This window comes from Taudactylus pleione, unplaced genomic scaffold (assembly GCF_031769625.1).
Source record: "Taudactylus pleione unplaced genomic scaffold, aTauple2 ptg000155l, whole genome shotgun sequence".
NCBI lineage: Eukaryota > Metazoa > Chordata > Amphibia > Anura > Myobatrachidae > Taudactylus > Taudactylus pleione.
The window spans coordinates 6,374,353-6,400,051 of record NW_028284557.1 but is presented as its reverse complement, the minus strand read 5'-3'; the positions used below and the strand labels follow the sequence as shown (position 1 = coordinate 6,400,051).

Sequence of the window (25,699 nt, the reverse complement as noted above, 5' to 3'; positions counted from 1 at the left end):
TGCACACACAAGTAAAAGGTTCCATAGCTTCAAAGTGTAATATTCAAAGTTTATTCAGTTATTACTAATGTTGTGAAATAAAGATTATTTGATATGAGGTTTAGTGCATGATAAGCCCACCATGTTTGGTAGCGTACTGATCTACTCTGTCTCAACAGCTTTCAGGTGTCATCGGTGAGAAGATCGCAACATGCATTCTCAACTTATGGACTGTAGACAGTTAAAACACCAAAATGTACTTTGTAAAGTTAGCAGCTTAGATTTGCATGCGGCAGGAAAAAGGAGACAAAAGGCTGTCGGAGGCTGATCTGTGTCCATTTGAATCGACCTGTTAAATGTCCTATAACAGATGCACCCGCACTGGGAACCAATGGAACCATGCCAAACTTTTCTATTGTATTGCTTATCCCTGTAAGGGTATAAATGTGCGTACCGACTCCAATCTGGAGTCTTCTTGCTGATGCTGATGATGGAGGTTTCTTGTTGATGCCGGTAACTGGTCCCAGTGCTCGTGTGTATGTATAACTGTACCTTGGGTCTGTATAATTTCTTTGCGCTAAATTGTCTTTAGATCACAGCGTGTAACCTACTGTTTTTATGTTGAGTAATATACTTTGTGCGTTGGAAACACATTTCAATGTCTGAAGGCTTTTATTTTACTGTATGACTGCGTACGCAAATAGCATTAATTCTAGAAGGTATAGGCAGGATTTAGAAGGTATAGGCAGGAGCGTATAGAGGTTTAAATCCAGTATCCTTAGGTGATCTTTCAATGATGCGTTTAGATTCACCAGTTTGCCAAGAGCTGTACCAGTTCTTTGAGCAGGCACTGGAGAGGGTGCGAAGTTTTAAGGCAAGCGAGCTCCCCTGGCCGAAGTGTATATCGAATACATTTTCTTTTAATGCCGCTTTCACTCCTTATCTTTTCTGTGTAACGGAATTTGTGTCGCAGGAACTTATTCTGTAGATAAGCTCTTTCCAACGGGTTGTTCTGTTTACTTTTCCTTTGTCATCTGTTGCAGCTCACCTTTGCAATGGTGCGTGCAAGCACGTACACGTCACGGGGGGTTGCCCAGATTTTTGGTTGCTTTATTGGTAGTGGGGCCAATTGGTGGTTTTAGCTTGCAAGGATTTATTTTTTCATTACAGGCATTTATCGATTCTAGGTGTATCGGTTTCTCGCGACTAAACTGAGGTCTCTGTTACATGTTTGTCCTATCTGGGGATAGATATAGACACTTTGCTAGGTCTTTACAGATTGCCTTTGGATAAAGTTAGTGAATTGGGGAATTATTGGGGAAGTGTCACTAAAGCAATTGCGATCGCTTATAGGCCGTGAATTTTGATTGTAGAGTAGTACCCACGGACAGGAAATTGTCGTCGCTCTAATCGTTTCATAGCCAGGATTCAAGATCTCGCCATTTTCGCTTGTCTCAGGACTGGTGGGAGGATCTGGGAGTTTGGTTGGTAGGGTTTCTGGATTTCAACGGAGTTAGAATTGGCTCCCTGCTCGGATGGACAATTACGGGTTTCAGTTGTTTAAGGACGCATTTAGTTCCATAGTTTTAGGGGAGTTATTGGAGGGCGGCTGTATGCGAGAACTTGGCTGGATTCATGGATGCGGCAAGATCTATCTGACAGTATGCTGTTTTTTGGAGTTTTTTTCAATCAAGGTTGCAGCCGAAATCTGGGCTACCAGACTCAGCAGCAGGAGGATTATGTTATGGACTGATATTTTAGGTGTAGCTCTTGGTATCAATATTTGCGAGGCTGAATCCCCTTCGATTTTGAGATTGCTTAGGCATTATTTCACCTCTTTGTGTGTTTGTGCAGTAACATGGACGCTAGGGCACATCACATTCCCAGAGTGGAGTATGGTATTGCAGATGTTCTTGTCTCGTTGTCCATGGATTAGGTTTTGGGGGCTGGCCTCCTCCCCTTGTTTGCTGAGATACACGGCTTACCCTGGTCCTGTTAATATCGGATAGCTGTCGCAGCGGAATTTAAGTAGTTTGTTTTGATGTCATTGGCTCCAAGTAAGCTGTGGATTTAGTTGGCAGCTTGTAATGTTTAGCAACGTTTTCTTGGTTACGAGTGCAAGAGAGGTTCATCATTCCATGCATACGTGTTAGAATCGTTTGTAAATGGCATGAGGAAAGTCGTTCCGGAGCATCCACGTCGGCAGCTTGGTCTAACGTTTTCTTCTTTCACAAAGTTTCCTGTTATGTCGGTCAGGGGTGGAGCGCCCCATTCTAAGTGATTTCGCGAAGACCTATTGAGCTATCAATTTTAAAGGAGCTAATAGTTACAGGGTTGGGTATCGCATCGGTTAATTAAGAGGCGCAACTCTTTCATTTGGCATTTTGGTTAGCTTATTTAGGGATCTTTTTAATTGGTGGATTGTTATCAAATAAGATGAGTTAGACATCAACAGGTGGTTGTTTGAGAATGCAGTTTTCAGTGTAACCTGTAATTGTGTCGTATTCATAGATTAATAAACTGATCAGCTTGCTAAAGGGCGATGGACCTCTATCCCAGCTCAAACACACCCTTTCGCCAATTCTAGTTGGCTTAGCCATACTGTATGTTTAATAGGTTACGGCCCCCAGGCAGGGCACAATGGCTCCTTCACGTCACTCAGACAACATTATCTAGGTTTACTTTACAAGGGTCTTTCACAACTGTTTGATTGCTTTAGATTTGCCGCTAGATCAGCTAGATAAGCACACATTTTTCAGGAATAGAGCGGCAACCAGCATTGGCACCTGCAGGTGCTTCCGTTGACGCCTTAAAACATTTAGGTCGATGGTAGTCGTCAGCCTACAAGAATTAGTTGCATGGCAATAAGTTGCATAGTTAGCAGCGCTTCTTGCGTGTTTTTTGGGAAACCCAGGGGCCTTATACCTACTGTCGCTATGGATTTTGAAGGGCTTTTCAGATTTGCCCTCAAAGAGGTTTGCTGTTTTTTTTCACCTTCAGATGGGTCACCCAACTATTGTTTTCCTTCCCTTGGCTAGGCTGTTTTTCTATAAATTGTATTAGCCTATCCGGATGTGATTAACCCCCTTATGCAGGTTTATAGGAATACTAACTGTTGGGTGTGGTTCGTGGGACATTCCTGTATCTATTGGGCTAATGAGCATCCTTTAGCATTTCAGGCCCCGCATTTATTAGGTCCTAATAAGAATCAGTGGTTCGGTTTCAGGGGCATTCCCCAGGATGGCCTTTATTGTGGTACATTTGGGGGCAATGATCTGGGTACTTGCAATTGCATTGCACTTATACTTGCTATTTGGAAGGACCTGCAAATAGTCTAATAGAGATGGCCAGCAGTAGGGTAGGCTGGCGGTAATACCTAGTCCTGTCACTAATGGGTGGGCGTGTTATATTGGCACCTTCGATTGCCTTACAAGGAGAGGAGTTTTCATAGGCCTGATGGGGCACACCTCACGGGCGCAAGTCTACAGTCTTACATTAGTAACCATGCTATCTTCCTTGGGGGGCGATTATTTCCTGATGGGTGGCGGGGCTCGGCTCTTTGAGCTGAGCTTTAGCGGAAAGCAGTGCTCTTAGGCGTAAGAGTGCCTAGGTAGCATTTGCCGTTTGATAGCGGCCAGTTGGTCATTCCCCTTAGGGGGAGACCGGCCATCATCTTAGGGAGGGGTCAAGGCTATGCCAATTAAGGGAGAATGGTTCTGCCTCCGGCCAGTTTATGGCGGGCGGGGATCCGCCTCTTATTATTTAGTCAAATATATTTGCTGGGCTGTGGCCTTGGAGCACTGCTTTTTTACTGCCACCATCTTTCTAATTACAAATTGATCAATAAATTTCAGCTGTGTCCTCTTTTAATTCCACATAGGTGTCCGTGTGGTTATTTCTAGTTAGTAGTTAAGTGAGTGAATTAGCATAATGTAAGATTCAAACAATGGGTGACTTATTACAGTTGGGTGACCACCCTAATTATATTTGTTGTTTTCTAAGTTGATATTCTATAGTGATCTTATTTCACATCACAATCTGATTGCATATGGTATCGTTCACAGTCTATATCAATACCTCTCCGTTATTATGAAATCTCAGTTACAATCATTCTATAGCACAACAAAACATTTTCTGAGACTGGTTAGTTACTATTTAAGAAGTTGTCATATGTTTAGGTTTTGAATATAAAATGAATGTGAATAATTTAGCTTAAACTACACCCTTTTGAAAATTATTTCAGATTCCCTATAGCTTTATGTTAATTATATATTTATATATATTTTTTTATTTTTTAACCAGGATTTCTCATTGATTACTCAGACAGAAAAGAACAAAAATTAACATATACGTAAGCAATGTAGTATAACTCAAGAGAGTCACTGCACCTGTTGTAAGAAACCAATGCAATCGCCATAGCAGCGCACAAGAGTACTCCAGACAGGCAAATTACATAAAAGTCTCAATTCGTATACATTATAAGAATATAGAGTGTGCTGGTGCAGTGTTCGATAGTTCGATGGGTGGGGCGTCGTTGTGCGCAAAGTGGCGGATTATTGCCACAGCCAGTGGGAGTCTCTGTATGATTTCCATCGGCTACGGCATTAGTATTAGGCGCAGTCATGCTGTGCAAATGTTGCAGCAGCGGCTGAATTATTATCCAAATCTGAATCAGGCCCAGTGTGTGAAACAGTCATACCTTTATTACATGGCTATTTGTTTCCTCTTCACAGTCATGTGACAAATCAACACACTCTCTTTCCCACCCATGGGGAAAGTAAATAATTGGGCGAAAAAATGTATATAGAATTATACTGTACCAAAGACATCTGTGAAATAAAAATTAGGAATGACACAATTAGATAAGAACAAGTAGTTTTTAATAATCATTTACACTGGATGGGTGATGCAGACACTACATCTAGGAACAAATGTATGGGACACATAACAGTCATGGAGGTACAGGATAGGTTTTGGAGATAATACAGTTAGGTGCATGTGTTCTATACACAGAGGAACATGAGATGGGTAATTGCGACACTACATCTAGGAATAACACACCGATTACACAGCTGTCAAGGGATGAGTGTTGGAGACAGTACACACAGGAAAATGGATTTGGGTACATAGCAGTTACAGAATAACATAAACTGTGAGCTGAGACACTACAATACATTTGCACATTTTTTTTTACTGATTGTCTATTTTAATTCTGAAGTCATAAAGTACAAGAACATAACTGTGACATTTCCAATGCACACGCTGAAATATTGCACACTTATTGGAACACAAACAATACTACAATTATGTTGCCTGATTACATGGATTTGCAACAGGTATGTGTTACTTACATGATTTAAGAATTGCCTATGCTTTTTTTTTAATATTTATAATTAAAAATTATACTTAGGTATGTTTTTATTGACATGAATAATTAAAAAAATATATAATTCTATATCTCATAACAAGTACATGGGCTACTTAGTAGTCATGGGGTAACACAGGATGGGTGTTGGAAACAATTAAGGTAAGAAAGAGAACATATGATGTTAGCAATATATTTCTGTATCACACATATGCACAGAAAGTATTTTAATCACAGAATTGCAAACAACACTGCCTCACTGCCATCTGAGCTGTGAATTTTAATTGGAGACATTTTACCACATATATAATAACTGTGTAAGGCTGTCCTTTCTACTCAATGCATGTGCAGCGGCAACCTGGAAGCACACCAACAGACAGCCTTCCTTAGGAGAGGAGGACTGGCGGGATGAAGCAATGGGGGGATGGAGCCTGTGATGGAGGTTTCTGACAGAGCCACTGGGAAGGAGCCTTGACGACGCTGGTTAAGGGGGGGGGGGCAACAGATACAGTGTGGGACCAGCCACAGAGGCTGAGTGAGAGGCAGAAACTAAGGTAACCCAAGTCCGTTATTCTAGTTAGGAATAAATACAAGCTGTAGAAGAGAAAACTCAATGGCAAAAGAATATCCCCATGTGTACCTCATTGACTAGATAAAGTAGTGGCATGGTCATTAGAATACTCCATTGAACACTAAATACCTGTAATTTGTAGTTCCAAAGATATATTGATCCCTAGAATCAAAACATATTTAAAACGACGGAAATAATTTTTTGCAGTGTAGCTATAAAAATTTTCATTCAATCTTGAAGTCATGATTCAACTCAGATCTTCTACTTTACAGTTACTCATTTAAAAACTAGCTTGATGTTGTCTATTTCCCTACTGTACAGTAAAGTTATGGGTCTTGTATTTATCTTACATCAGCTCTGTTGTGGTCCTAAACTAGGTGTATATATTGGCTTGCTATAATTGTTTTTATTTGATTCTAGTGTAATATATTATATTTTATTAAAGTGACCTATATGGTTGATGCAATTTTAAATAATTGTTTGTGAATTTTCATCATCAAAGCGCTACTACCTTTTGTCTATTGTATGTTTACCTACAGTATGCATGGGCCTGACTAGCTCTTATATAGTAGCAGCTGGGATTAAACCACTCACTTCAGTGCCTGTACCCATTTATTGGTACCCCACTCCTCTCCAGACAGAATGTCTTCAGCGGATAGCCCAATTAGTCATCTTTCACCCACCCTTCACCAGGAAATTAACAAAATTCTCTCTCATAATTAGTAACTTCAGAAACAAGTCTGAAAAAACATTGGCACCTATTAGAACTTGATCCAGAAGTGAAGAACAAAATTACGGCCAAACCCAGAATTGTGTATAGGAAAGCAAAAACTCTACAAAATTTACTGACTGAAAGCTGTATACCCCCAGTCAGATCAGAATATACACAGAAGCAAAAAGGATTCAACCACTGTTTGAATTGCAAGGGCTGTAAAGAAACAGACAAAATATCAACAAAACTCATTTACAACTTTTGCTCTAACACAAACAACAATTTGTTTGATATTAAACAGAATCTGAGTTGCCATACAGAAGGTGCGGTCTATTTACTGGAGTGTCCGTGTGGCCTCCAGTATGTAGGGCGAACAATAAGAAGACTCAAAACAAGAATTGGGGAACATGTATACAACATATGGAAAGGTCTAACTACCCATAGTGTTTCTAACCATTTTTTGACTAACCATCAAAAGAATCCAAAAGGCATGAAATTTATGGCAATTAGAAGAATTGAAAGATTGGAGAGTGAATATTTAGAGAAAATTTCAAGATCAGAAACGGAGTGGATCTATAAAATTGGAACCTTACACCCGAAAGGACTAAACAAAGATTTTGATTTAGGAGCATTTCTCAAGATATGATGACCACTACCATATGTCAATTATCTCTAATCCTTCCTTTGATACATTCGGCACTTTTAAATAACAACATTTAGACTGTATCATTCCATCTGTTGCTTTTACCCAATAATACTGTAACATAGCCCAGCAATGAATGAAAGACTATGACACATTCTACTGATAACATATCTTAAGTGTTTTATTGTTAGCAATCTGTGCTTTTTGCATATTTATTTTATTTATTTATATTAAAACAATTTTCATTAAAACAAACAATTTTTTTATTTTATTTTATTTATTTCAAAACAATTTATTTATTTTTCATTAAAAGATTTTATGACACCCATTTACATTTTATATTTGTGATTTAGTACATATAAATATACTGCTTAGCCTTTATCCCAAAAATCCAATAATTTATCATGCGGGAACAATTAAATCTGTGATTGGCACAATCAATCAGCCAATTAACAAGACAACTAAAGGATAAAAGGAGAAGTGCTACATGGAGACACCTTGACAAAGTCCTACGGGATGAAACGCGTTGGTGTTCAGACCCCCCCACTGACGTCACGATCCAGGGAGCGCGAAAACCGGAATCTCCTTACGAGGGCGGCAGACAGCTTTCAGACAGTGCAGAAGGAAGCGGTCCCCGCGAGCTGTCATCACCGCAAGCGGCAGATGGAGACGGCTGACCAAGCAGCAGGAGCACGGAGCAAGTCGGCCACACAAGGAGCGGAATCCTTTACAGGGAAAGGTACGGTCAGACCACTTTACCTTATCATCGCTTACGGCAGTGACGGGGAAGCCCATTTCAGGAAGTTTTTTCACAAAAAGCGCTATAAACATTTATTTGATGTTATATGTATTGAGTCTGTCTGTAAGTCTTTCATCATTGTGGCCACCCTACACCACTTTTCAATGCATTCCATTTTAAGATAACCACTTACTTTATTTACCAACAAGCACTTCTTTAGTATACATATCAACTGCCAACGAAACATGATTTCCAGACTTTGGAGATTAAGGGCCATATTCAATTCCAGGCGAAAAGTCACATACTTTTCGCATGCAGTACTTTTCGACCACTTAGCTGGTTATCAATGCGGAAAAGTATCTTGCGCGTGCCCGCTTTTCCCCGTATTCAATTAGAAATTGTCGAAAACGGGAGGTGGCGAAACTGTAACATACGAAAAGTCCTGTCAGATTTGGGAAAAACAGCCTGAGACCCCCCCAAAAGATGCACTCACATTGGGGATCACTGTAGATGCCCCCGAATAGCTGCTATTTCGCATCTTTGCTTAAGTGGTGAGGATTAGCATTTTGCATGTTTTTAGGCTCAAAATAACTGGTCCCAGCAAATTTGGGGTACCTGAAAATGGGTGTTAGCATATTTTTAAGCTGCTAAAGTGAATTTTTAAAAATCATAAATTGCACCTGCAAACTTAAAAACACCTGGGGCATACTTGGGGACCCCCCTGGAGTCTATTTCACAAATTTTTACGTTTGTCCCCCAACTTTGAACTTTTTCGCCCCCAAAACAAAAGTACTTTTTTTGGGGGGTGATCTAAAGACTTTTTTAAACTTTTTTTGATGCAGTTTATCTTTGGGGGACTGTTCCAAGGGTGCAGGGTGGTTCCCGCAGCTTTGCACCCCAAAACCTCAATTCTGCACTTTTTTCCGACACCTATTCAAAGGCAAATCTTTTTCGCATGACCCATTGCATTGAGTTTCTGCACCGGTGAAAAGAATTTGGAATTGAATAAGGAGGAAACTTTTCACATGGCGAAATTACGTCACTCACGATACTTTTCCGAAGAAACTGACTTATCGTGGCTAATTGAATACGACCCTAAACTTCAAACTATAATAGAAGTGGCTTCCATTCAATCAGACATGGCATAGCTCACATAGTGCATTGCCACTTTGGAAGAAAACAAAGAGGAGGCTTCTGAAGATGTTCTCACCCAATTTTGGGATATAGTTTCCCACCAATCCACAGAAATTCGCTCTTTGAAGTCTTGAATGGATGAACTGGATAATCGTGGGCGCTGCAATAATATTTGTGTATGGGGCCTGCCAAATGACATTTCCCAATCCACCTTGATAGATGTCCTCACAAAGATCGTACAAACATTGAGATGTTATATGAAGCCTTCAGTAATACACTCCAAAGAGAGCTGTCAGCCTGATGGGATTAACCTTAATGGTGATAAAATACAAATATTTCCTGATCTGTCATGGTACACCTTACAACAACGCCTATTACAGAAGACCTTCACAAACATGATTTGAAGTATCATTGGGTTTAGCCTGCAAGTTCCTCACAATGTCAAGGATGTATCCCTACAAACAACATTGGACAACGATACCTTCTTCTCATCCTGGTTATTTAACCTTTGACGCTTCTGGAATAGACAGCACTCTACAACTGGGGAACACTGGCATCGTGCTCCAAGTTTGAAACGAAAGTCGAGACATCTATCAGGCCCAAGCTCACCTAACACTACTTGAACATTTACTGAGATGATTGACTATAGTGAGATTGTTCCCGCTTTCTACTTTTAGCCACAATACTGACTTCTTATTATATTTCCATGTGTCTGCTACTGTATGCTGCAATTTCCCTGTTTAGCACCAGTTTATTGCATTTTTAGTGTTAAGATTGTTCATGCTTTCTACTTTGAGCATATAAAAAGTACTTATTATTGCATTCCATTTTTTCTCTATGATGTATTTTCACTGTTTAGCCATAGTCCATTGCAATACTGTCCACTCGTGTACCCGTACTGCAAAAATTGTGTACACTTATTTGCTGGACACTTGCCTATTACTTTTTTTTTTCAAAATGTTTTTATTTGAATTTTCACCATAATAGATACAATATATTGTATAAAATAATAATAACAAAACGGGGTAGCAATAGCCACGTTGCGGACTTCAAACAAATCAATAATTCAAAATATATCCCCACATAAGAAAAGTTACACAAATCATGTAACACATTTAATAATTACACAAAATTATTGATGAGAAGGAGGAGTATAAGAAAAGAAAGAAAAAAAAGGGGGGGAGGAATAGAAAGGGAAGAGAAAATAGAGAAAGAGAAATCACCAGTAGCCCAATATCACCTATAACATGAGTCATTAGTTTAGCCAAATTGTATAGGAGGATCATATAGAAACTTAGAACGAAAACACTTATGAATTTGTTGTTTGATTGAGATGTTTAAACTTTAAAGTATCAATAAAATATTCCCATATAGAGAAACTTTTCTCCAGTCATTTTGAACACCTGAAAAAGCTTTTCCTTAAACATTTGTATAGAGGAAAGGGAAGAATGTATCCATTGCTGTAATATACACTTCCTCACCACAGCTGAGAGAATCAACTGCGGTTTACAACAACCTGGTGAGATTGTAGAGGTGGTTGTGAGAATGCCAAAGATGGCCCTTTCTGGGGTCAATGGTAAAAAATTCACCAGTTCAGAAAAAGCAAATTGCTTAATTTGAAACCAAAATGCTTTCATAGAGATGTAATTCCAAAAACAATGATAGAGGGAAGTATCTGGTCTTGTACATTTTGAGCAAGTAGACAAAGAGGAAAGTCCAATTAAATGACTACGAGAGGGAGAAAAATACCCTCTATAAAAATTTTTATAAAACATTTCCTGATAGGTTGTAGCAGATAAAACTCAAATAGAATATAAAAGAGCATTCAGAATTTTTGATTCACTAAGGTCAGGAAAGTGCTTCAGCCAACGTGTTATTCTAGTGTCATAGCGACCATAGTAATACAGTGGACACTTGCCTATTACTTATGTCTGTTCACATAGACTTGAAGAAAAGAAAGGCCTTTTGGTCAAATGTACCCTGCACGAGCACCAGCTGGCCGATATGTAACCCCCTTTCTGTCTTATGGTGAGATTACTGGGTTAAAGAACCCTACTAAGCCCTAATTAGATAGGACTCTCTGTATCGTCAGTGCCTCCACCCAAGTATGAATAATGGTAAGGGATTAGGCCTACTTGGGAAAACCTGTGTAGTAGTGTTTATATATATATATATATATATATATATGTGTGATGGGGTGTAGGTAATGGCTTACTATGAATCACTTTGAACAATATTACATTTATATTACCATTGTTCTTTTGGATCTTTTGTAGCTGGACCTGCCACGCGATGCCTCGTCGTTCAACTCATACAGGTAAGCATTAAGCAGTGCATAGACATTAAATAACTTTTTAGAATTTAGATAGGTAAAAGCATTTAAGAACAATTAACATTACATTACAGATCTGAACGGTAATATGGGAACAATATCGTTAACCCCAAATGTTATGTATTCCAGTTGACAATTCACAGTTCCAATGTTTATTTGAGGGATTAGTCTCTGTGTAAAGGTCCTTGGTATTCCCTTTTTCCTGTAGTGTCAGTTATGTTATATTATAAATATACATTAGGTTTCTTTATGATGCGGAGGGGCTCAGCCGATGTAGCAATTAGTCCATCCTTTTCCAAGTTTATATTAACCAGCTGTTGGGTCCAATTACTTTAACCTGTGCAAAATGAATTCCTGGGGGTTGTGTATATGAGAAATAGCAAAGGCTATGCACAGTTACTGTGGCTACAGTTGATTAGAATTTCTGACCCTTCACTGCTGTTATTATCCTTAGTTAAAAAAAAGTATTCCTCTCTCTGACTGCCTTTAATGCTGTAGTAGCCTTAGAGCCTTCAGCTCCTAATGTGCTGTTAAAACAGTTACTTATTTAAGCAGGCAGCTCTCCCTGTTTATTTATGAGAGAGCTCAACTGGCTCAGCTGGCTGGCAATTTTAGGAGCCAATTAACCCTTTATAGGTTTTAATAGCAAGATGTACCCCACTTCCTGGCAGCTGGCCCTGTTATACTATGGGCTTTCAACAGTGTGTTAAATAATGTGCCTGGGATGATTAGTAAGTCAAGCGCTACTCACAAGTCCTTGAAGCGCTGCTTCTCACTGTAGGGATCTCCTAGCTCCGCTGAAGTCACCGCCTCCTGAATGAGTGGCGCTGGCTGGGCTTCCCTCTACTCCGGCAGTGGGAGCCGCCGAGTGCCTCCCCCAGCGCCTTGTCACTGATGACGCAGGCGCCGCGTCACCGCTGCCAGGATTTCCTTCAGAGCCTTCACCGGCTCTGGACCAGCTGACACCAGCTCCGCCTTCTGGATGACACCGGCGTCCTGTCACTGCAGCCGGCGCCTCCCACGGCGATGACGCCGGTTACTGGTCACAGCCGGCCCGACCTCCTCTTCCTGTTGAAGCCAGAAGCAGCCGCTCTGCCTCCGGACCTGAAAAGCCCCACACAGGCCTCCACTAAGGCTACTCAGCGCTCCTGCATGCCAGCGCTCTGGTGTGTAGCCTAGCAGGCGCAGGAGGGGGGAACTGCATTCTAACGCTACAGCGCTAGCGCAGCCTATTTATACAGCTATCCTAGCGCCGCGCGACCTCTCCTTTCCCGCTCACTGCACGAGCTAACGGTCAGCTGACTGCTCGATCCACTACTAGAACCTTCTATACAGTTATCAGGGGCAAATGCAGGATTTTTTTGGGGGGGGGGTTTCCAGAAAAAAATAATAATAATATATATATATATATATAATATATATATACACACACAGTCACACACACACATCAAATATATATATATATATATATATACACATATGTATATATATATATATATACATATATATACACATTAGATGTGTGTATATATATATAATATATATATATATACATATGTATATACACACTATATATATATATATATATAAACACTGTGTGTATCACTATGTGAGAGATGAGTACAGTGTGATTGATGCAGAAAGAGTGCTGTGCAGCCGGGTGTACTGACCTTCCTTATGTCTATTCAATCATCTTCTAAGCGTGGGGGGGGGGGGTGGCGTGGTGCAACTGCTGCCATTGTGTGAGCCAGACTCCCTGTGGTCACCGTGCTGCTTCCGGGTCTCCAGCAGTGAGTGGCTGCGTGAGGACGTTGCTCCGCGTACAGTCTGGGAGCAGGGAAAGACTGTGTGCGGGCCTCGCTGCTGCTGCTCCGGGGCAGTGGGCGGGGCCTTGCAATCCCGGGAGGAGGCGGCGTGGGCCGGCCACTGTCTGTGTGGCTGGACGGAGCTGCATGCTGGCTGAGGAGACAGCGCGGTGGGGAGTCGGGGACTGGTTAAAGAGATGGCACCGGCGATTGGTTGCTGCGGTGCTCTGCATGTAGCACAGCCATACATTACAGGACCCCGCTCAAATTTTATGATCACTGGGTTCGTCAGGGGGGTTTCCGGGTACTCAAAAACCCCCCCTGCGTGCGCTACTGGTTATAGGGCCATAAACATAAAGCACTGCCTTTGCTTTTTCCTCCACCAGCTCCCCTCACATTCTCCACATAAATATACATTTCAACTAGGGATGTGCGCCAGACCATTTTTGCCGGATTTGGATTTGGTTCTAATTCGTCGTCCGGCTTTGGATTTGGATTTGGATTTGGATTTTTTTACAAAAATTGACAAAAAAAGCTAAAATCACATAATTTGGTCTTTTTTTTCTTCCTAGAGTATTATTAACCTCAATAACATTAATTTCCAGTCAATTTAGACCACCTCACAGCTTATAATATTGTTTTCAACATTATTGGCCAAAGGTTGCAGTGAGCTGACTGGTTACTAAGCGACAAAGCAGCGGCACAACGACACAGACACCACAGTATAAAGCACATCTATGACACATTGCCTCACAGCAGTGGCAGAAATGAAAAGTAGTGCACCCACCCAGTGGGGTACGGCCAGCAGAGTCACAGTACTTGTTTACATAGTGGGCTACGGCCCAAGAAGTCACAGTGCACAATCTTATTCACATTACACCGCACATAGGGCCTGATTCACATTACACCATAAAGTAGTGTCTCTTATTTATGTTACGACACACAGTAGTGCCCCTTTTACACAATGCCCACATTAGTGCCCCTTTTACACAATGCCCACAGTAGTGACCCTTTTATACAATGCCCACAGTAGTGCCCCTTTTACACAATGCCCACAGTAGTGGTGTCCCTTACACAATGCCCCCAGCAGTGGTGCCCCCTATGCAGTCCCCTTAGTAGTAGGGTCCCCTATGCAGTGCCCCCAGTAGAATGCCCCCCAGTAGCAGGCCCCCCAAGTAGTATGCCCCCCATTAGCATGCCCCCCAGTAGTATGACCCCATTAGCAGCCCCCCCAGTAGTAGGCTGCCCCAGTAGTAGCCCCCCCTGTAGTATGGTCCCCCTGTAGTATGCCCCCCCCAGTAGTATGGCTCCTCCAGTAGCATGGCCCCCCCAGTAGTAGGCTGCCCCAGTAGCAGGCCCTCCCAGTAGTAGGCTGCCCCAGTAGTAGCCCCCCCTGTAGTATGGCCCCCCCAGTAGTATGACCCCCCAGTAGTATGACCCCCCAGTAGTATGCCCCCCCCAGTAGTATGGCCCCCCCAGTAGCAGGCCCCCCCCAGTAGTAGCCCCCCCAGTAGCAGCCCCCCCCCAGTAGTATGCCCCCCCAGTAGAAGCCCCTCAGTAGTATGGCCCCCCAGTAGTAGGCCCCCCCCAGTAGTAGGCTGCCCCAGTAGCAGCCCCCCCCAGTAGTAGGCCCCCCCAGTAGCAGGCCCCCCCAGTAGTATGTCCCCCCAGTAGCAGGCCCCCCCCAGTAGTATGGCCCCCCCCAGTAGCAGGCCCCTCAGTAGTATGGCCCCCCAGTAGCAGAACCCCCCCAGTAGCAGACCCCCCCAGTAGTATAGCCCCCCCAGTAGCAGGCCCCTACCAGTAGTATGGCCCCCCTGCACCCCCAGTAGCAGACCCCCCCCCCCAGTAGTGCCCCCGGCCCTTACACAAGTAAAAAAAATAAAAATAAAAACTTACCTGTATCCCCGCTCCCGCGCCGTCCGCTCTGCTGTCACATGCTGAGGAGGGAGCCGGAAGACGGAGCTCATGTGTGAGCTCCAGCCGGCTCCCTCCGTGCAGCAGCCAATGAGAGTCTGTGTGACTCTCATTGGCTGCTGTAACAAACACACAGCTGCCGCTGGCGGCTGTGTGTTTGTGTCTGTGTAGGGCAGACCGCTATCTTAATATATACATTGTCCCCCTAAATAAGCCATGTATTAACCATCGGCTACAGATACGTGGAGATTGTCCCAGTCTGCGTATTTAGACCTTCTTCTACCATACCCACCTTGTCTGTTCAGGATTGATTGATTCTTGTTGAGTCACCTTCATCTACTCTCTGATGCTACAATGCGCACATTCACATGGTCAGACCACTCTTCTGTATACCTTACGCTGTCCCTCCCAAAACCCACCTCTTTATACTCCTGTATTGAATGTAATGATCTTCTTTTCATCTCATTTCCATATGGGAGGTACATAACTGCATTTTTCGGGGCATGTGCATCCACTTGGGTTCTTATCTGAAAAAAAAATACTCAATAGAGAAACCTCCTGTAAAGTCACCTTATCCCACCATCATTATGGTGAGCTTGAAGAGGCCCGGGTGGCTTTAGAATGCTCAACAAACTTCATATCGCAAATGTGCAGCTGCTACTATCAGTGGGGTAAAAAGACAGGTAGACTACTCACTAAAGCTCTATGGAAACAGTATATGATCACGTTCCTTCATGCAATAAAAGATGATTGGGGACTAAAACTCCATGAAACAGGGAACATTTCTGAATCCTTTAGGGCCTATTACACTAAACTCTATAACCTGGCGGAGGTGATGGGTAGGGAGGTTGCACATGCTCCCCGGACTGCAGTAAATGAGTATCTTCGTTCAGTTAGCTACCCCACTATATCATCAGAAGACATAGTCTTGAGTAGCCCTTCCTTCTGGAGGAGGTAGAGCAGGTGATCTCTTTGTCCCTTACTGGAAAAAGCCTGGGCCCTGACAGCTTTTCCATAGCCCAATGGTTCCGAAACTGGGTGCCGTAGGGCCCTGGTTTGCCCCGGGTTACTTGCAAAGGGTGCCACGGGTTGGAGGTCCAGGACCAAATCAAATTATGTATGGTCAATGTAATAGGCAAAACTAGTGCTGGTGGCTACCAGTCATAAAATATGTGGATAAACAGCGCAACCCACCCAATAACTGAACCTAATGATGACAGGTAAGCACAAGTTACTTAATTTAATATTTTCTTCTGAATTTCTCAATAAGAAACTTTTCTCTGGAGGCACACATAACACTGGGTAACAAAAAAATATATATTTTTTTCTTGCCAAGGATTTAAGATTGTTTTGAGAGTACTCGCAGGTACTATATTCTCATTAGATCTTCGCTATAGCTGAATTGGCTCCAGTTTTAACATTAATGAAAAATTATAAAATTCAACTATTTTCTCCATTTGAAGTACCTTACTAGTCTAGGCCTGCTTTACTTAACAGAATCGACTTAGTTTTGCTTTTTTTTAACAACTACCCTCTTTCAACAATAACAAGAATTTGTTTTATTGTGATAACGTAGCTGGTAGTCACGTTTGATACACATAACACATTCAAATCTCCTCACTAACGCTGGGAGGAGGCGTGGCATTGCACTGCTGAGCCTGCTGGGACATCCTCAGACCACAGAGAGGAGCAACGGAGAGGACCGAGTTCTAGAGTAAGCACACCTTCTGTTCCTTTGTACGACCCTCTCTCTGTCCCACCGCAACAAAATGCCGCCGTTTGGGCTTGTTTTGTTCAGTACATCCTCAGCTTTTGTTGGGAGTTAGCACTGAATGTGTGAAACAAAACATTTTGCCGTAAAAATTAGTTCTTTTCGTAGACGGTGTACTAACAACCCTGATGTTTTTTGTTATATTTGTGGCAAATATAGTGTTGCAAAAGAAAGAAAAAATATAACTGTATTCGTAAAACAAGCATATCAGGCTTATTTTGGATGTCACATAAGCCAGCAAGACAAGATTTGGGTGCCTCAAGTTTGTAAAACCTGAATGGAATCACTCCGCAATTGGACTAAAGGTGATCGAAAAGGACTTTCGGCATACCAATGATGTGCTGTAAGCCAAAAGATCACTTGAGTGACTGCTATTTTTGTGCTGTAAATGTGAAGGGTATGCATCGATTTAAGAAACGCAAATGGGAATGCCCAAGTATGAATTCTGCAAAACAACCGATACCACATAGCGAAGATTTACCTGTACCATAATTCAGTTCTTTGTGCGAAGTTGAATGTGATGATGTGGAAATGTTTATTTCATCCAGTGCAAGTGACAACACAGATGAAAAGTGAGTTTGAAGAAAGTTCCTCTACTCCAAACAAATTTTCTCAAAGGGAACTAAACGATTTAATTTGTGACTTGAATTTATTGAAAAAAGGAGCTGAGGTCCTGATTCAGAGCCGCTCGTAAGCGGCCGCTCGTTTGCTCTGAGCGATGTTAGCACAACTGCGCATGCGGTCGGAAATCGTGTGCTCACAAAACATCGAGGGGCTGCTAATTTGATTGACAGAATGTACCGTTTGTGGTTGGTAACAGGGGAAGGTGCTTGAAAACGGGGGAGTGGCGATCCGAACGCAGGCGTGCCAAACGGTCAAAAGGGCGTTTAATGGGAGTGCATAATTAGTAAAGGAGCATCATCTACCACGTCACTTGGTTGTCTTTTAGCCTGAACTGCTCGCAGTGATAGCAGTAAGATAAACCTACCGCAAGCACTGCGAGCAGTTCAGATGCCTTTTGATGTACCCGATTAATCTAATAAATACCGGAGATGACGTGTGTTGCGAACGGCAAAGGGGCGTCTTTACAAAATAGCGAGAGCATTTTTCGTTCCTCGCTCAGACATAGATGCGTCAACAAACCGCAAAGAGCGAGCGCTCAATTTAAATAGCCGGCCCCTTTTTTGGAACGACTGTCCGCAAATAGCGTCCGGCTCTGGATCAGGTCCTGAGCTTTTAGCATCCAGACTTCAAGAAAAGCACTGTCTTGAGCCGGATGTTACTATAACGTCGTATCAAAATAGAGAGCAAGCCATACTGCTGTTCTTTAGCCAAGATAACAATCTTGTGTATTGCAACTATATTTCGGAACTTCTCCAGATGATGGGCTTACCAGAATATCGAGCAGAAGACTGGTGGCTCTTTTTGGATAGTTCTAAATGGATCTTACAATTACTGCACAATGGGAATAAATTTGCATCGATTCCTGTCGGTCATTCAACAAAACTTAAAGAACAGTATGAAAATATCAAGTTAGTCTTAGAAAAAATTGCTTATTCTCAGCATCAGTGGTCTGTGTTGATTTAAAAATGGTAAACTTTCTTCTTGGGCAGCAAAGTGGACATACATATGCTTATGGGATAGTCATGCAAAACAAAAGCACTGGCAGCAAACCGTATGGCCTTCAAGAGAAGTTATAACTGTAGGAGAAGCCAACATCATTCATGAGCCCTTAATTGAAAGGAAAAAAAATCATACTGCCACCTCTCCATATCAAACTGGGTTTAATGAAACAATTTGTAAAAGCATTGGACAAGTCAGGCGATATTTTTTCACGTATATTTATTGAACATTTCCATTTCTTAGTATTGAAAACTTAAAGGCAGGAACTTTTGACGGCCCACAGATACGGAAACTGGTGAAGGATCCAAATTTTACCACATCTATGACTGAAACTGAATCTGAAGCATGGCTGAGTTATGCAGAGCCGGCCCTAGGCATAGACAAACTATGCAAATGCCTAGGGCATTTGGAATGCTTAAGGGCATCCAAGCCCACCTAGGGCTGGTGGAGGTTTGGTGCAGGCACGGCCGGGTCACCTGCTGCCGGTTGGACAGAGACTCTGGCAGCTGCTACTGCCACTGCACAGCGTCCATGATCGGAGCTCAGCTGACAGCTCCGATCGGGCCTGGCAGCAGTAAACAATGAGCAGGCAGCAGCGGAACAGGCGGGGGGAGTTTGTGGGGGCGGAGCACCTGGACAGCAGCTAATGGTTAGCACCGGGCCAACTCGAAGGCGTCACACAATCAGAATGAGCTTCTGCGCATGGGCAGAGGCTCAATCAGGACTTTAAGCAATGGGTTCGGGAGGGCTGCTGCACCATGGGCCTTTGTGGTGCTAGGAGTAGTGAGTCACACCTCATGGCTCTGGACTCCGCCTCCAGCAATCATCACACACAGCCGCTGCCTGCCAGCCTGAGATGAGAAAAGCGGGTCTGCCACCTGTGGCTTGCTGTACCTTGAGTCGGACAGCTCTGCAGGCTGCACTCAAGTAAAGTAAGTTTGGAACTGGGAGAGGGCCGGGGTGCTGTGGTGCTCACTGTTGGGAGAGGGCTGCTCTGCTGGGATAGGGATGGTGGGTGAGGGTGGGTGCTGATACCATGCTGTGCTGGAATAGGGGCGTGCTGTGCTGGGTGAGGACCCCTTCCATGAGGCCATAACCCCTTTCAGGAGTTGATTAGTTGATTTATGTAGAGCAGGTTGGCTTTGTTCTTGGTCGTAAAAGCCAAAGATAATACTATTAAAGTAATAGACCTAGGACCTCATTCATAGTCGCTCGCTCTGAATGAGGGCGGCCACTTCTTCTTTAAAACCCGGCCTCCTGGCCGCTCGCTAAGCTGTGGGTAACCACACACAGCTTTAGCGAGTGAGCAGGTGATGGTCGCGATGGTCGAGACTATCGGGGCTTGCGACAAGACCCTTGGGGTCGGGTCTCATCTCCCGCAAGCCCCAGGTAGCTTCCTGCTCTAACAGAGCAGAAAGCTACCTACTGACATCACTGCTGATGTCAGTAAGGCAGTCTACAAACGGCAGGTGTTCCTTCAGGAACACCTCCGTCTGTCCGGCCACCCCCCCTCCCCACCTACAAAACGGGGCGAGCTGTCGATCAACATCGACAGCCGCCCCTTTTGTAGCGAGCCCCGAAGTGAGTGAATTTGTCACTCGCTCCGGGGCTAGCGCACGCGCACTGCGGCCGCTGTGCGTACACAGGGCCTCACCATCGACCCGCTTGTGAGCGCATAGGCGCTTGTGAGCGGGTCTGAATGAGGTCCCTAGCCCACTATGCCTCTCTGTCATATTCGCATTGATCCTTTTGTCCTCAGATGCAGAAAAGGCCTTTGACCATGTTGATTGGGTGTTTATGATGGGCCTCTTGTGACACTTAGGACTAAGGGCCTGATTCAGACCCGTTCACTAGATGCGATCGCTCGCACGATGTGTATGCAAATTGGGTAGGCAGTGCTATCGCACAGCAATACATTAGCACGCCCAGAATTTCTTAGAGAGCGATCACATAGTGTATGCAGACACCCACCAGCCTGTTTTAAGATGCCCACTTGTGCACATCAGGTCCAGGAAGTGTATGCAACCATCAGGTAACAGGATGCTATCGCAGGGCTTGAGGTTGACCATACCCTGCCGCAAGCACTGCGAGCACTGCAGTGTAGAAACAAGCCAGGTGTCGTATGCTATGATGCTGTCTTTTAATTATGCACACCTCTAAAACACCGTTGAGATGCTCAGGCACACCTGCGTTTGCACCTCCACTCCCCCATTTTTAATAGCCAGCCCCTGTTACCACCTACAAACAGCTTCCCCTGTCACTCACTCTGCTGGGCTGTCTATGTGCTGCGAGCGAATGCATTGTGAACTTTCTCTAAGGTATGCACATGTGCACTGCGATGCATAGGCATACACACTGCATACCATTGGCAGCAGCGAGAGTATGCATCTTAGCGAGCGGGTATGAATCAGGCCCTAAGGCCTATCTGTCTCCAAAGAATCCTGGCTCTATATGACTCTATGTTTGTGAAAATTAGGTTCCATGGCTCACTTGTTGAGGCTGATATAATGAATGCCATTTGACATGGCTGTCCATTCTCTCCTTTTTTATTTGTGTTGTGTATGGAGGAGTTGGCGATGACCATTAGACTGAACCAAAATATTTCTTGAATATGTGCAGGAACACATATTAGCTTTATATGTGGGTGACTTGCTCTCCCTGGTTATGGACCCAGTCGTTCTGCTTCCTAAAGTGATATTCGAGTTCAGAGAGTTTGGCAGATTAACAAACTTTTAAATTAATTAAATCAGTCTGTTGCTATGAATTTGACAGCACCAGCTCATGTAGTTTGAAATGATGTCCCCTAGATCTGGCACCCCACCCAGCTCAAATACCTGGGAGTCCAGATCACTATAGAACATTCTCAATTGTTCTCCTCAAACTTTATCCCCTTGTTACAAGCCAATCGCACTGGCTAATGGTGTTTGAAACTTTGATAGGTAGGATGAAGATAGTAAAAATTAAATCCTTACCCAAAATGTTATTTACTAAAAACATTTCCAATTTAAATTCCTCCATTGTGGCGCAAGGCAATACAGCATCTTATCTGTCAATTTGTATGGGGTCAAGCCTGGCGACAGGGGGGTACAAGGGGGACACTTGTATAGGGTCCAGGATTCTGAGGGGCCACAGACCCTCAGGAATATCGAGAATACAGTTCATGTGTCCCCTTACCGGCAGTCTGTGCCAATGCAGTGTTGATGGCACAGGTGCCACATGCAGAGAAAGAGAGCCCGGCGGCCAGCAAAATTAAGTTTTCTTTTGCGACGGCACAGCGTGCGCGACATCATGATGCCACGCTGCTGGATCGGACTCAGAGAGGAGCTGAGCCGCCCACAAACAGGAGCAGCAGCTTCAGCAGGATGTAAGTGTGCACTGGGCTGTTCTGGAGAGACAGGGGACTGGTGGGGCCCGTGCTGGGTGGGCTGGAGATGAGGTGACACGGGGGGGAGAGCTGAAGACATGGGGCTTGGGCAGATGTGCTCGAAAAAAACACAATGATGGAGCACAGGGGGAGATTATGAAGAGACACGGGGGCGGGGGGGCTACTGTGTGTCCCATTACTCTATCTCTGACTTCTGTGTGTCACAACACTCTACTGCTCTACTGACTCCTGTGTGTCACAACACTCCATCACTGACTTCTGTGTGTCACAACACTCCATCACTGATTCCTGTCTGCCTCATTACTCCATTCCCGACTCCTGTATCTTCCATCACTCCATCGCTGACATCTGCTTGTTCTGTCTCTACATTCCCAGTATGTCCCTTCAATCCATATCTGTCACCAGTATGTCCTATCTCTTAGATTCCTGTATGTGCCATCACTTTGTCTCTGCCCCATGTGCACCCTCTCACTCCATCCCTGACTTCTGTATGCCCTTTCACACCATGCATGACTACTGTACTTTGTATCCTTTTATCCCTGCCTCATACAAGCCACACTATCCCTGATTCCCGTACACCCTGCCCCTCCATCCCTGACTCTTGTACAGCCTGCCCCTCAGTACCTGACTCTTGTACAGCCTGCCCCTCCATCCCTGACTCCTGTACACCCTGCACCTCCATACCTGACTCCTGTACAGCCTGCCCCTCAGTACCTGATTCTTGTATAGCCTGCACCTCTATACCTGACTCCTGTACACCCTGCACCTCCATACCTGAGTCTTATACAGCCTGCCCATTTATTTATACCTGACTCCTGTACAGCCTGCACCACCATACCTGACTCTTGTACAGCCCTGAGGAAGCAGACGTAGGATCTGAGAAACATGTTGCTAGGTATTCATTATTAGAATCCGCATTCATTTCTCCTTTTTCTACTTTTAAGATTTGAATTATCTTTGCTTTATTTATTTTTTGATTTTTGTATTTTTATATATTAAAATTTTTTATTTAAACAGAAATTGTATGTTTTTTGAGGTCTGGTGAAATTAACAACATACCGCTAAGACCTTTTTATCATATACAGATTAAGAAATAAAATAACTTTTTTTATAAAGAAATTAGTCTATATCCACAATTATTTTTGGACTGGATATAAAGACCCATAGTAATTTACCAACGGATATCGGGATGAGAAAATGTCCAAGGCGTATAATATATCCCATTCAAGGTGAGTATATTCATTGTCATGGCCAGGGTATTTCAGCATGGCGCTAGGCGAGTGTTACCTGTGAGGTCGTTGTGGCGCGGGCTGTCTGGTGGCGGAGCTGGTGTCTGGCGGGGGCTTTGGCTGCGCGCTTTGTTGTGCGGGCCTGTTGTCACTCTGCACTGGTAAAGCCTGGCGGCATCTCCATTCCGTTTGGCATGGGTGCCGCCATCTTGCCTTCTGGCCATGTGATGCGGCTGGCCAATCCTGGTGAGTCACATGTTCCCTCCGGCCAGTAACAGCACGGCATGGGGTATTTAGGAAGGGTCAGTGCCTTCCTTCTTTGCCAGTGCAACGTGTATCTCAGCCTAGCAGAGAGGGAGTTATCTGTGCTTATCCTGTTCCTGTGAATTTGCTGTCTGCCAGTCTGCCTGTCAGCTCCTAGCTTCCACTGGACTACCCCGCTTCCTCCATCACCCTTGCCCATACCTGAGTGCCTGATCCTGCTGACATCCTGCTCATTTGCCTTAGTTCACTACCTGCATACCTGGCTTATTATTTCCTGCATCACTACCTGCATACCTGCTTGATTATTTTCAGTCTCACTACCTGCACACCTGGACAGCTCTAATTGTTTCTACTTGGACATTAACCCATTACTCCCACCACAGAACTCTTGTGCACATTTATATATTCCTGGACTTTTATTTACTGCCATATTTTATGTCTACTCAAGCACTTATTAAAAAACCTAGTTTTTTATTCAAACCCGCTTCTGTGATCGCACCTGCTACCACCCCGGGTCCACAAATAACCCATAACATTCATATTGTGTAAAATCTTGGATTGAGTAAATTGATCTTTACCATGGAGGCTTGTTGTATTTATTCCCCCATTTACAACACTACGTGTGGGAGGAATTGAAGATCTCACCGTAAAGGTCAGCGTTGCATTTTGCAACCACCGCAGGACCACGGTGAAAATTGGGTCCAACGTCTACAACTCACTTCTACAGGGTGAGTTTATATCAACCTTTCATGATTTATAAAACATTGTTACGGTTTTACACTATATATTTTCTTTTTGTTTTTCCATATATTTTTTGGAGAAAAATACCAAAAGGAAGATTTTCATTAGATCACAGGAAGCGCCGGAACCACTTCACAATAACCTAGATTCAAACATGACATATGGTCAGACTACAACTCCTCATATCACCAGTTTCTACCATTCCAAAACCAAATCCTTGAATTGACTCATGATAAAGAATCAAAACGGTGGGCCTCGATGGAGAATGCAGCTTTGCTCAACACATAGAAGTAATCCCTTGGCTTCCAAAACTCCCAAATGTGGACCATCTCACCAGGGACGTTTCTAGAGAGGAGGGGGCCCGTGTGCAGTCTCCGTCACAGGCCCCCTCCTCTCCGCATGGCGGGCGGCAGCGCACTAAGCAGTGTGCGGCCAGCGCCACACTTATGGACTCTGGGCACTAGAGTGTGCCCAGTTGTCTATAGCAAATGCTGAAGTCACCGGGAAAATGGCCGTGGCGGGAATTTTCCCTGTACTGCACATGCGCAAACGATGGGACAATGGCTGCGGCGGGCATTTTCCAGCCATTTTTCCATCGCAGACACTGGCGCCAACGTGGGACTCCAGAGAGGTAAGTATAATATGGGTGCAGGTTTGTGCGGTGCGCCCACCCTGGACCCAGGGGCCTGTGTGCACCGAACACCCTGCACCCATTATAAATACGCCCCTGCATCTCACCATCACTCCCATCTTGAATACTACAGTACTGGTGTCTAATTTACTTCTCCCCTGCAACAGCTGAGACATTTATGCACTTTCTTCATTAAGCCATTGCCGGCTGCACTACTTAAAAAAGGTCTTTGCATGTATAGAGTTTGCTAAATAATGGCAGCACCTTAAGGTGCATACACACTAGACGATATGCTCCCTGAGCGATATCGTCTAGTGTGTCCTCGGCAGGCTGTGCTCAATGTCGTTCATGACATTGAGCACAGCCGCTGAACGATATCATTAACGATATCGTTCAGCGCCGGGCTCTCTCCCCCATTCCCTGACATGCAGCAACCTGACGAGATCGTCAGGTTGGCCTGCATGTCAGCCCGATGAACGATGATGACAAACGACCCGCGGGAACGCGCGTCGTCGTTATTGTTCATCTTTTTGGGCTTAAAAATGGACGATAAAGTGGACGACTGAACGATAACGATATCGTTATCGTTCAGTCGTCCACTTTATCGCCCAGTGTGTACGCACCTTAACTTAACGCCTTAGGTATTGCTCAAAAATTACTTCTGGTTCAAGTAAGAGGCAAGTTTTTTTAACTTCTTCTTATAGTTATAAGATGCCCTTACTTACTGGACTTTAGAAATCTGTTAAGTCCATTCATTTCTATGTCGAGCATACTTTAACAGGTTATCCAGCCAAGATGTCAATGTTGTCATACATTGTCATGTTGTTGACATGTTCATTATGTCAGCATTGTGCATGT

General features: G+C 43.8%; 1 protein-coding gene across 1 annotated transcript in view; it reads right to left on the bottom strand.

Moving 5' to 3' along the window:
• The window catches only part of ZPBP2 (zona pellucida binding protein 2), a 50,655-nt gene that overhangs the window by 5,981 nt on the left and 18,975 nt on the right, over window positions 1-25,699 (bottom strand). The window contains 2 exon segments of the mRNA XM_088474542.1: window positions 4,679-4,756; window positions 6,462-6,469. Coding sequence (XP_088330668.1) covers window positions 4,679-4,756; window positions 6,462-6,469 — 86 coding nt within the window.